Below are 13,799 nucleotides of genomic sequence, written 5' to 3'. Positions count from 1 at the left end.
AAGAAGGTGATGAACGTACAACTTTCATTGTACTTAACAGAAAACGCTTTTCTGGACGATACACAACAGGGGCTCAGGAAAAACCAGAGTACAGAATCCGCCTTGATAATAGCCACTGAAGAAATCAGAGAAAAGTTGAATAATGGCGGTGGGGGGCGGCCCTGATCCTGCTGGACCTCTCTGCTGCATTCAACATGGTCAACCATGAGATTCTGGTTGCCCGTATGCAGAGCCTAGGTATTAAGGCTACTGCACTAGATCTCCTTCAATACTTTCTTACCAACAGACAACAAAGTGAGGTGATGAGTAACATCTCATCAAGGCCTTTCTCCTTGCCATGCTCGGCCTTGAGTGCTACACTCTTCAATCTTTATTGGACATCTCTGTCCACACTCATCAAAAATTCTGGTCTCCCTTGCATCATACGCTGATGACACTCAAATTGTGGTGTCATTAACAAAACCAGTAACAAACTCAAGCTCTGCATTTATGACCTGCATGAGTAAAGTTAGCAATTGGATGGACAATAATTGTCTGAAACTTAATGCCACAAAGACTGAAGTCGTCATTTGTAGCACTAACCCTTCTTTTTGGACGTCTGCCTGGTGGCTGCCTGAGTTGGGCCCACTCTTGGAACCCACAAATAAAGTAAAACATCTCAGTTTGGTGTTAGATGCTGAACTGAAGCTTAAAGATCAGGTGAACAGAAATACAGCCGCCTCCTTATGGTTCTCTGAGGCTGGTAAAACAAGATAAAAAAAGTTGCTAGCCCCGAACTTTTAAAAACTTTGATCGCCCTGATACTTTCAAGGATTGACTATTGCAATAGTCTCTACCTTGACCTTGTGGTAGGTCCCCTGAAGAGGCTCCAGACTCACAAAATGCTGCTCCCAGCTTCCTCTTCAAAATTCCAAAATATGATTCTGCTAGAGGAGCCATTATGAAACTCCACTGGCTACCAGTTAGGAAATGCTGCAAGGTCAAAGCCTTATGCCTGGCCTATAAAGCATTGCACGGCCAGGGAACTCTACGCTTCAAGGAGAAGCTCAGGTGGTATATTCCAGGAAGGACTCTTCGCTCTGGCTCTGTCATTAACCTGACGGTCCCCTCATTTAAAAGGAACCACTAGGGTGGCAAGAGCTTTTTCAGGACCACAGCAGTGCTCTGTAACAGACTACCTTTGACATTAAAAACCGATTCAACCCTACTCACCTTTAGAAAGGCTATAACCTTTTTGCCGCAGCAGTCATTCCGCTGGGGTGCGGCCGAATCCAACGCGTGCGCAGATCGTACTGCCCCTGGCCGTCCGACGCACACGCCCACTATGACATCGGATGTCCGGGGGGCATCCGACGCATCGAAAAGGTTAAAGATGTGGCTCTTCTTTCAGGACTAGCAGAGTCCGAAGCCCAGCAAGTAGCCTAATTTTCCAACTGATCTACACCCAGACCCACCGCTGACAACGCCAAGACGCCCTCGGGAATGAGTTCACTCTCTACAAGTCACATTTACATTACATTACATTTACAATGGTTGAAACAGAAGCAAACTTATAGAGGCTGTAACAAATAATTCATTGGCCTATTGGACCAGGCCAAGCACAGCACCCAATTCAGTCCTCCAGTGGTTAGGTCACATAGGCCAGGCCATGGTAACCTGCCCTTCCTCTTCCAACATCGGAAGCTGCATAGCTTGTGCTCCAGGTCTCCATAAAGAAGGGCAAACCGAACAAGTTCTCATCTTCGCTGCAGATAGGAAATCGATGTGCATCGATGCATTCAGCGAAAGAACATTTTCCTCCGCTACTTTGGTCCTTCGATATCAAAACGAGGTCTGTCCGCACTTGCTCTTCTTGACATGGCTAGTGAGATCTTTCTGTCCGTCTTTGACAAAATCAGGACAGCTTTTGAACAAACAATTCAGGGCAGACAGGATGCAGGAAAATATGTGTTGTTGGTCAGGCTTGACCCAAAGAATCTTTGGGCCCTTCCTTGGCCTCTAGTGTTGTAAGAAGCCATCATGCTTGGATATTAGTCACTGGGGTTTCTTTTGCAAAAAAATCAATTTCTTTATTATACATTAATAACTAATAAAAGTGATGCATATAATTAATTTAAAAAAGACTAATAATACTTTATTTAATTAAAAAAGCTGCTAAAATATTTTATAGTTAAATGTTTTTTTTTTAGATTTTTTAACATGAAATTATATTCATTTATGTTTTTCAACTGTTTTAAATAATTTAATTTAACATTATTTTCTTTGGGTTTATTTTTCAAGGTCTTACCTCCATTATTTTCTATGGGGTGGTTTTGCAGTAGCAGAGAATCAGTGGTCGTCCATTTGCGGTGCCAGACTTACTGCAGTTTCCTTTGTGGCAGGAGTAACTTACACTCGTAAATTTTACTCATACCCTTTTTCGGAGGTGGAGACATGTTTTTCCTCACTTTTGAGTACCTATACACTCTGATATTTTGACCAGCCAAAAGTAGTAAGGTTCCTCAAAAGTGTAACGTAACTTACATGCCTCATTTACTGACAGGTGTAAGATACATTTGTGAATTTCCCCAAATCTGTCGGTCTTCTCGGCCCTCTTATGTTTACCGAGTCACCCGTCTTTACCATGTAACCCGTGTGACGAGATTCTAAAAGGTTCAATGCACATGTTTCTGCCAATACCCTTCCTTATGCCTCAATGGGGCTTACCTTGGTCCTCACAGCTCTGATGTACATGTCGTTTGAGCCTTGGCACAGCTACGCGCTGCTGCTTCTCACTATCAAACGTTTCTCTTTTCGTCGTCACTTCTGTGTGCAGTGTTAGTGAGTTGCAGGTGCTGTTAGTGCACCCTCTCTACACGCCTCTCTTTCTTGACAAATTAGTGCTGAAACCCTGGGGTTCCTTTCTCCCACAGGCTGGCCCTTCCACGTGGGTCGCTGTTCCTAACATTTCCTTTTGATGACATCGCTCAGAGAGGAGTAAAAGCTCCCGGGCTTGACCCGAGGATAGCCACATAGAGCCCACAACAGAATATTCTGTTGATGACCTGTCTTAGCTGTCTTTGTTGATGCTAAGAAGGTGGAAGGTGGTGGAGACATGGATCCTGTGCAGGTGGAATGTCCTGTGATTAAGGCAGGCTGGAAGCAACCCCCTGAGGGCCAATGAGCACGTTCCACTGTAGCCAATGCTGCCTCCGCGTCATTGGCGAGGGGTTTGCCTGATCTAGACATCTGCTAGGCTGCTACATGGGCGTCATTCATACATTCACCAGGTATCATAGAGTCTTACAGTTTTAATATCGTATCGTACGCCGATGATACACAGCTCATTATCACCCTATCTCAGGATGAAGCCAACACGGCGTCTCTGCTGAGGTCCTGTTTATCAGATGTGGCTGAGTGGTTGAACCTCAGTTGCCTGAAGCTTAATGCCGGAAAAACTGAGGTCCTTATCCATCATAAGTAGCCTTCGATCTCGTCCTCTGCTCGGTGGCTGACGCGTTGGGACGCTACTGGTTCCTAAGCAAAAAGTTAAGAAATTAGGCATCTGGGGCCCGATGTAGGTAATTTTTTTTACCGGTTCATAAATACCGAACGATACCGAATCGGTATTTCTGAACCGGAAAACGCAATGTAGGTAAAAAGACGGAAAACAATACCGATTCGGTACCAATCGGTATCCAAAATCGGTAAATACCGAACCGGTATTGTCCGATTCGGATAACTCCGAATCGGTAACACCCATACACTCCAATGGACCTACAGTCCCATAGGAATGAATGGGAGTTACCGAATCGGAGAATACCGAATCGGACATTACCGATTCGGTATTTACCGATTCGGTAAAATCCGCTCTGGAAAATTCGAAAACAGACATGTGAGCACAGTGAACCAATCAGGGAGACCCACCACACCCAACAACAAAGCCTCAGGGAATCCAACCAATCAGAAGCAAGTACCACACCCCAGTACCTGTAGCAGGCCACGCCCATGCTGGTTCAGAGCAACAGAACAGCAGAGAGAGCTGGAGGTGAGACAGAGGAGCAGGCTGCACTGAGCCCAGCACAGCAAACACATGGAGGGCCAGGAGGCACAGAAGGATGGAGGTGACAGGAAGAGAAAGATCAAATTCAGCCCCACAGAGCTCCAGGTGCTGGTGGAGGAGGTCGTGCAGCACTACAGTCAGCTGTTTGGGAGGCATTCACTGCAAGTACCAGAGTCCATCAAGAGGAGCACCTGGCTGGAAATACAGAGCAAGGTGAATGCGCTGGGAGTGACTCACCGTGGAATAGGTGACATGAAAAAAAGGTGGTATGATCTGAGGATCACCACCAAAAAGAAGCTTTCCGGCCAGAGGAAGGAATCAGGACTCACAGGTGGGGGGAGTAACCGTGCACCACGCCTGACTGAATTGGAGCAGCTAGTTGAATCCACCATGGAGTCAGAGAGCATACATGGGCTCGGGGATGCAGATAGCACAGACAGAGCTGCAAGGAAGAAAGGTAAGATGCATGTCCATGCACCCCACACATTCCCTGTCCCCTTCCCCAATGTAGGTGAATCACTCACAATCCAGTACACATCACAGTAGTCAGCAGCAATGCATCATGGTAGTTGTAGGCGTAGACATAAACATAAAAGCTGCCAATAATGAACACAGCATGCCATTCCACACACACCAAACACAACCAGTTGAGTGACAGATTAATGTGTAGCAGGAATATGTGTGATGAGAACACACATCTGATCATTGTCCATGTCTCTCCACAGGAGAGACATCGCGCAGAGCAGCGCAGGGAGGAGAGTCAAGAGCACCAACAATGGCACAGACAGAAAAAAGCACAGACACTGCAGGACCTAGCACTGTCCATGAGGACACAGAGACCACGCAAGCACGCACACCAACGGAGGAAGACGCCAATGCACAGCCACTGTCGCCCCTCCTTTTCGAGTCACAGCCAGCAGCACCACCTGCAGGTGCCACAACACCGAGCTCCGGTTCCCCAGTGCTTGTGAGGCCAAGGAGGCAGGACGCACCGCCATTGCACATAATGGACAGCTCTGATGAGGAAGTGCTGCAGGCACCCAGACCAAGCACACCACCACCGGCTAGCAACGCAGGCCAACAGGGGCAATGGGGAGTGGCGGTGAAAGAGACCGTGGCCGTAGGGCACGTCAGCAGGATGAGGGGCAGTATGAGCAGGGCGTATTTGCCGGCCTGGAAGGCACAATGGTGAGGGTGCAACGCATACAGGCAAAGGGTATCCTGGCCGTGCATAGACAGGTGCGCATCCTGAACAAAAGGATGTCGGACATCGATCGGGGGATAGGTTCCATGGCGAAGGGAATGGAGGCCATGGGCAAAGGTATGGAGTCAATGGGCAAAGGAATTGAGTCAATGGGCAAAGGAATTGAGTCCATGGCAGAGGGGGTGAGGGACATGGGAGCGCGCATGGGCACCCTCTGTGACACTCTGGAGACTGACCACCAGGAAAGGCGCAGGTACAGGCGCAAGGTACAGGAGCTGAGTCAGTCCATTGACCGTCTGGCTACCTCTAATACACTGCTATACCATAGGTCTGTGACCATGCAGAGTAGAATTGTTCACTGCTGCAGTGACATGTCCAGGGGGATGAGGAGGGTGACCTCTGCCATGGAGGTATTGCTGACACAGCAGACAGCCACTGCTGGGGGTACTTGTGTTCTGGACACGGAGGAGTCCACAAGCAGGAGTGAGGCAAGCACACCAGTGCAGGACATTCGTCGGAGCAGCAGACTCAATGCTGAAGACACGGTTCCCACTGCGCAGGTTGAACCCCAGCCCCGTGGCTCACTCCACAACACACGCAAGCGCAAGCATTGAGGGAATGTAACATTGAAGGGACTGCTCATAGTGAATTCAACTTTGGCAACCCAGTGTGCATGGTGAATTTATTTTTGTTTTTTTGTGGTCTACAATAGTGCAGTTGTGCACATTAAAGTTAGTGTTACAAGACATGGACATGCCTGTGTGTCTTCTGTGATTCAAAAGTATCTATTGGTTATTTCTGCGCGTCGCAGTCTTCCATCTGTCGCAGGTGCTGCTCCTGCTGCAGCGTAATCGCCTTGTTCAGGCACGTCATCTATGTCCTCATGATAGGTTATTTCGATGTCTGTGCCCTCCTTTGTTGCAAGATTGTGCAGCATGGCGCAGGTAGCTATTATCTTGCAACAGATGATTGGTGTATATTGGCGTGCACCCCCACTCTTATGGAGGCACCTGAATCTGCTTTTCAGAAGTCCGAAAGTGCGTTCAACAACGCTACGGGTTCTTCGGTGTGCCATGTTGTATCTCCTTTCTCTCAGGTTGGATGGGTTCAGGTACGGGGTGAGTACAAATGACCGTAGGGCATATGCACTGTCACCTAGGTGGGTAATGAGAATTTTATTAGTCACATACTCGCAATGTTTCCTTCAGCATGGACTATCATGGTGTCTTGCACATACTTACCCAGCAGGTATCCATCACCGAAGTCGCCAGCCACAAGGCGTCTATAAATCCCACTGTTGGTGAATATGTAGGAGTCATGGCTGCTCCCAGGATATTTTGCAACAATGTCCGTTATTATGTTGCCAGCGTTGCAGATCACCTGCACATTGAGTGAATGTGTGGATTTCCGGTTTCTGTAAATATGTTCCGTGGCTGCAGGTGGGCATAGTGGGATGTGTGTCCCATCGATGCAGCCAATGATGTGCGGAAACTGGGCGAGTTGATAGAACTCGGTCTTGGTCCGAGCGAGTTCTGCCAGGGTCTCAGGGAACTGTATGTAGTGCTCCATCCTGTCCATCATGGCGTTTAAGAATTTCCTGAAAATCCTTGATAGGCTGCTCTGAGACACACCACCGACAGCGGCTATGACGTGCTGGTAGCTACCAGAGGCGAGGAGGTGCAGGCAGCACAGCACCTGCACATGTGGTGGGATTGCATGTGCTCTTGGGGTTGTGTGTTACAAATAAGGCTGGAGGTCCGCAATCAAGTCAAGGATGGTCCTGGGGTGCAGTCTGTACCTTTGCAGGATTTCAGCTTCTGTCAATTGGAAGAGGGTGATCCTCTGTCTATATACCTGCTCCTCCCTTAGCCAGACCCTCTGTCCTGCTGCCTGTATCCGTAGACGCCTGGCTATTACGTACAATGCCGCCATTGTGGTTGCACTGTTGCATTTTGGGTCCTACTTTTATATCCTGTTCCTGGTTACCACCTGCTCCCAGTCCATGGTAAATACCGATTCTTAAATACCGAATTCCATGGAATTCGGTATTTTTAGTTTTTGCTACATCTCAATAGGCATTTTTTACCACTTGTTATTTACCGAGTCGGTAAATGTGCATTCGGTGATTTCCGAATCGGATTTTTACCGATTATTGTTTTCCGATTCGGAAAATATGTATTCGGTAAAATCCGAATCGGATACTACCGATTCGGTGTTTTACCGACAGGTATTTATCGATTCGGTACCTTTTCCGTCTCTTACATCTCGATTCTCTTTTACCGGTCGGTAATGGCCGGAATTACCGAATTTCGGCCGTTACCGACCGGTATTTGGCTACCTACATCGGGCCCCTGGTTTGATGTAAAGTCCTCGTTTGACAGCCAGATTATAAGCCTAGCAGAGAAGTGTTCTGGGGTCTTAAAAACCTTTAAAAAGATCCTTGGACTCCTTCCAGAGACCACTAGAAATAGAGTGGACCAGGCCCTGATCACATCTAGGCTGGACTACTGCAATGTGGTGTATTTGGAAGTCTCACAGTACCGACTGGAGAGACTACAGCGTGTGCAGACCGGGAAACAACCTTTACAACGCAACCATTACATTGCACTACACTTACAACGCAGGCATTACATTGCAACATTCTTTACAGCGCACAACACTACAACGCAGGCATTACAACGCATACCATTACAACGCATGGCACTACATCGCATGTCACTACAACACAGGTATTACAACGCATACCATTACAAGGCATACCATTGGAGTTAGAATAGTCATTTCTAACCCCTACGCTATCCAACACTTACCCTACTGATGCACCCCCTGGAGTTAGAATAGTAATTTTGACCCCTATACTATCCAATACTTACCTTAAATGCAATGTAATGGTATACGTTGTAAAGCTAGTATGCAATGTAATGGAATGCGTTGTAAGGGTAGTTTTTAAAAATGCGATGTAGTGTCATGCGATGTAATGGAATGCGTTGTAGTGGATTTTGCGATGTAAAAACTGCGTTGTAGGTGCATGCGTTGTAAATGTATGCGTTGTAAGGTCATACATTTGTGCAGAATGCGGCAGCTCTTCTACTGTTAAATCGTCTGAGGCGGTCGCGTACAGGCCCTGCTTTTGCTAAATTTCATTGGCTGACTGAGAGAAATGCTCTTTGTTAAAGCTATGTGCTACTATTACAAAAATGTTAACAATAACTGCCGTCACTATATGCATTGTTTTCATAAATCCGACTCTCCTAGAAGGAATTTAAGATCAGCAGGAGCCTTTTCGGCCTGCATTCCTGTTGTGAAAAGGGTACACAGTGGGGAATGCGCTTTCAGTTACCAAGCACCAAGAAATGGAATTCTCTTCCCTTTTCTCTCAAACAGGAGAAAACTGAATTATTATTCTGAAACAAAAACATAAAAACTTAGTTTTTCAGATCGACCTGATTGAGGCTTCCTTTGATTGGTGGCCTGATCTGTATTCGGTAGTGAAACCTCCGCGCTGGGACACTTTGTTAGAAGTAACTAGGCACATTATAAATTACTGTCATATTTTTATTATTATAAGTATTACTCCCTAGACAGTTTAGTGTGCAGAGGGGGTCCTTTTGCTGGCTGAGTTTTGCAGGACCTCTTGAAACGAGTCCACCCCTCAGACCCTCCGCCTCTTGGAAGCCACAGCTCGGGTATGTAGTTCAGAGGTAAGGAATATGCGACGGTAAGTCATTTGTTCTTTTTATGGATACTGTTACCCGCAGATCCCGCACTGCACTCCATCCTCCTGGTCTGCTGAGCGGACTCTACATGCTAAAAAGGTCCCACATGAGCTGGCGCACTGTCACCGCCAACTTGGCATGATTTTCCATTGCTGAACCAAGCCCGATGGCGCCATCTGCTGCCACATAGTAGCAATTCCCGTTAAAAATCCGAACACAGTCTGGTGCCTGGAATCGTTGTAAAGGTGAGGAATCTGCAGCTCGATAGAGCACCCCCCAGAAAGAGCGTTACCGAAGGTAAGTAACTTGTTCCAAGAGAACCTTCTGTTTTACAGTGATGAATACCATCTGTAGCACCAACATGTCAGAGACATGCAGTATCTTACAACGTGGGCTTTACAACACAAGTTGTTTCAATGACTTGCACTGGAGGGCGCTGGACTTAGGGATAGTACGATTTACTATTCCAACACCAGTCTACGTACAGTAGGGAAGGTGTTGGATAGTAAATCGTACTATTCCTTAGCTTACAGCGCCCTCCAGCGCAAGTCGTTGTAACGACTTGCGTTGTAAAGCCTGCGCTGTAAACCTACAGCAGTGAAACGCCCGCGTAATAAAGGTCATCTCCGGTCAGTAACTACAGATACACATGCAATCTCCGCGCCAACTCCTACAGCAGCTCTTCTCTAAGCCAAGCCGTCAGTAGCCAGCACAAATGATTGTAAGCCAACCTGCATTCTGTGCCAATCAATCAGCATTTGTACAGCGCAGCACTGTGGCCCCTAGGGATACCTGGGCGCTGTGGATGCCAGGCTCTTTGATCTCATGATGCCCGCATGCCTTGGTCATTGAAAGCGCTGCCTCGCTGCTGGTGAACAGGCTTTGTTTCCCTTTCCAGATCTGGAACATTCGACTGGGTGTCTGCTCCAGGACATTATTCGGACACAATGGCCCCGTCTGGTGCCTGGCCCTGGCCGACGGGCTGCTTGTCAGCGGATCTCAGGATGCCAAGGTGAGTCCGGAGCTGGGGGAATAGAAACTGGCAGGGTATTCCACCTGTGGAGGGGAGGTGGGTGAGAGAGCAAGGGGGGCTGGGAGGAGGTGTGGAACCAAGGCAATAGGAGACAGAGGAACAAGAAGCATTGGTAACTGCATTAGGTTTCACCTATCAGATTAATAATAAGCTGTATTTTGTTGTAAGTTGTAGCTTGCTCAGTAGTTGTACAATATAAGTTCTAGAAAATCTGTTAAAGCGTTTTGACTTGTTTATGTACAAAAAGGCAATATATTGTGCTGTTATTAGTGGTATTCATTGATGTAATCGCAATATTATGTGTTTAGAGGAGTTGTGATAACTTCTGGGCCCGGTGCCACTGCACCTTCTGCATCATTCAAATCATGCCCCTGTTGTCTGCAAGGTAACTGCAATTGTGACTACCTGTTCAGCAATGTTATGTGTTTAGAGTACTTCTGCCAACTTTTGGGCCTGGTGCTACTGCGCCTGCTGCACCATTCAAATCATGACCCTATTGTCTGCAAGGTATCTGAACTTGTGGTTGCCTGTTTAGGAATAAAATATAGCAATATTAGATGTTTAGCGGGGTGCCTGGAGCCTTTGGTCCTATTGCAACTGCACCGGTTGCACTATTGAAATCATGACCCTAGTGTTTGCTAGATATCTGCACTTGTGACTGCCTGTTTGGTTGTAAAATATAGCAATATTAGGTGTTTAATGGAGGTATGGCAACTTTTGGCCCTAGTGCCACTGCACTTGCTGCATCATTTAAATCAAGCCCCTTTAAATTGTGAGGTAACTGTAATTGTGACTGCTTGTTTAGTAGTAAAATATAGCAATATTAGGTGTTTAGCGGGGTGCCTGGAGCCTTTGGTCCTTGTGCAACTGCACCGGTTGCACTATTGAAATCATGACCCTAGTGTTTGCTAGATATCTGCACTTGTGACTGCCTGTTTGGTTGTAAAATATAGCAATATTAGGTGTTTAATGGAGGTATGGCAACTTTTGGCCCTAGTGCCACTGCACTTGCTGCATCATTTAAATCAAGCCCCTTTAAATTGTGAGGTAACTGTAATTGTGACTGCTTGTTTAGTAGTAAAATATAGCAATATTAGGTGTTTAGAGGAGTTCTGATAACTTTTGGACCCTGTGCTACTGCACCTGCTACACTATTCAAATCATGACCCTGTTGACTGCAAGGTAACTGAACTTTTTTGGTTGCTTGTTTAGGAATAAAATATATCAATATAAGGTGTTTAGTGGGTGCCTGTACCTTTAGGTCCCTGTGCCACTGCACCTGCTGCACTATTGAAATCGTGACCCTAGTGTTTGCTAGATAGCTGCACTTATTACTGCCTGTTTAGTTGTAAAATATAGCAATATTCGGTGTTTAGAAGAGTTCCAACAACTTTTGAACCCGGTGTCACTGCACCTAATGCACCATTCAAATCATGACGCTGTTGTCTGCAAGGAAACTGCACTTGTGGCTGCCTGTTTAGTAGTAAAATATGGCCTAGCTCTTGTATATTAACTTTATTTTTAATGTGCAATGTTTATTACAACATTTAGAATTGGATAATGACCAAATAGATTAAGTTGAAAAAATCAATCTGCCTACAAAGTGCAAAGAAAGATACTGAGGCATGAATAGGAAATGCCACAAAAGTTTAAGGCTAAAACATCTGCTATACACAACTAAGTAATAAAAAGCAAGCATTCCAGCATACGGTTAGAAGCTGTCTGCCTTTTCTGTGGGAAGAGATCTTATCTTGACAGTGAATGGGGCTTAAACAGTGTGTCTATATATATATATATCAATAGGGAGGGATTCTGAAGCATACAGGTCCAGCTTGCATGCTCTGATTAGCTAATTAATGTCATAGAGGTATGCAGTTCCTAGTAAGTACGGATTTGTCTGCTTAGGTCAGTTAAGTTCCACAGAGTCTGCCGGGAGCATTACTCTGTAGGAACAAATGCACTCACACACCTAGATAGGGGGTCACGCTTCCTCATTGGCGTTTGCTCCACATGGGGCCGGCGCTTCAATGTCCGACCAGCACCCTCAATGGGGGCTCTTTACCGGAGATCTTTTTATACGCTGTATGGTGTAGTGTGGGTAAAATAGTAGATTGGTGTATTTTAAGTAAATTTATGAACGAGTGGGAGGACAATAAGGATGGGGTACTCCTCAGAAATATTTGAATGATGAGGTCCTACAACCTTTGTTAAAATATGGGGTGCCACCAACTAGAAGTGATTGTGTAAGGTAGCTGAAGGTCGACATGTTTCAAGCCTAATTTATTCGTGTGAATGATCCAGCGGCTCTTCTTCAGGACCATAAAAACTTGATCCACACAGTGACTGGGGTTTCGATATATGAGTTCATTTGTGCTGGGTGGAGAGTGCGGGGGAGCTGGTGTGTGTGGGACGGGGCGGATAGAGGCTCGTGTGATAAGAGCTGAAGGTGAGAATGACCTGATGCACCTGTGATGGCGGGAGAGGGGCTGGAGGGGGTCGGTTGTCGTGCCTGTGGTGGGAGTGAAGGGAGGCAGTGCCGTAAAGCCGTGTGAGCGCCGGAGGAAGGCAGACACAGCGGACCGAGCAAAGATGTGAGCCGAGGTGGCAGGAACCCTCAGGGGTGCCGGAGGGGTGATGTGAGTGACTACAGGGGAGATAGCTTAACGGGTTTAGCACCAGCTGCAATCTGCTGTCACTAGCCCGAATACAAACCAGCCTTTTACAAACAAGGACGTCATACTGAGTAATACCAATGTTTATCAGCGCCAAGAAGCGGCATTGCGACAAATGAGCGCTAAATAAAACTTTAAAATAAGTGTGGGCAGGCTTGTGCAGGATGGATAGAGGGGATGGTGTGTGTGGGTGTGAGTGTTGGGGAGTGTCAGTATTTGCCCTAGTCTTCACTGGGCTTGGGGTGCATACATGGGGCGCTGTGGTGTTGGGGTTCAAGGAGAGGGTCTCGCTCTCCTGCGCTGTTGGTGAGGGGTAAGAGGTGCCCCCCCCTCATTAGTTGGCTTCTTTTACATTCTCCATCTTTGCTTTCCCTCACCCCTCCTCCACCCTTCTCCCCCGCCCCCCCCCCCCATCCCCTTCCCGCCCATGGCTAAAACCCATGTTAGTGATTTATCCTGCCGAGTGCGGCCCCTTCTCAAATGTCACTGCGCGAGGCCATTAAATATTGAAGGGACACCTGTATATTCCTCTCCCCTGCTCTAACTCTAAGGGAATGAGATTCCTGCGTCGTGGCCTCCGGCTGTAGGGGGGTGCCCTCCCCCGTCACTCGGCCCAGTGTCCCTTTGGGGGTGCGTTTATGTCTTTTACCAGCAGCAGTAAGAGGGGTGCGGGGGCAGTACAATGGGGTGCTGCAGAACCCTCGTTCAAACAAGAGGAACCAGGAGCCTTTAGCCAGGTCCAGCGCACAAGCTCCCTTTGGTCATGACTTAAATACAAGAGTCTGCAGTTCCTTCGAAAAAGATAGGAAACATGAGGAATTGAAAAATAGCAGGTCTCCAGGTCAGTGGAATAAGCTCCAATAGGCGCCAGTGCCCTCACACACCCGAAGGGTGTCGTGCTTCATCATCTGGGCGTGCTCCTCGTCGGGCCGGTGCCGCAATGCCCGACGGGCCCCTCCAAGGGCCTTCACACACCCGAAGGGTGTCCTGCTTCATCATCTGGGCATGCTCCTCGTCGGGCCGGCGCTGCAATGCCCGACGGGCCCTCACACACCCGAAGGGTGTCCTGCTTCATCATCTGGGCGTGCTCCTCGTCGGGCCGGCGCTGCAATGCCCGACGGGCCCTCACACA

The 13,799-nt window shown here is 47.4% G+C and overlaps 1 protein-coding gene across 3 annotated transcripts in view; it reads left to right on the top strand.

The window, feature by feature from the left end:
• Nucleotides 1–13,799, top strand: part of LOC147729362 (uncharacterized) — a 347,110-nt gene that overhangs the window by 162,455 nt on the left and 170,856 nt on the right. For all 3 annotated transcript variants that reach the window (XM_086959634.1, XM_086959632.1, XM_086959631.1), the window contains one exon: nucleotides 9,861–9,974. In XM_086959634.1, the coding sequence (XP_086815760.1) occupies nucleotides 9,861–9,974 (114 nt within the window). The remainder of the gene's footprint in view (nucleotides 1–9,860; nucleotides 9,975–13,799) is intronic.

This window comes from Lissotriton vulgaris, chromosome 2_2 (genome assembly GCF_964263255.1).
Source record: "Lissotriton vulgaris chromosome 2_2, aLisVul1.2, whole genome shotgun sequence".
Lineage (NCBI taxonomy): Eukaryota > Metazoa > Chordata > Amphibia > Caudata > Salamandridae > Lissotriton > Lissotriton vulgaris.
This window is presented reverse-complemented; position numbering and strand designations above follow the sequence as displayed.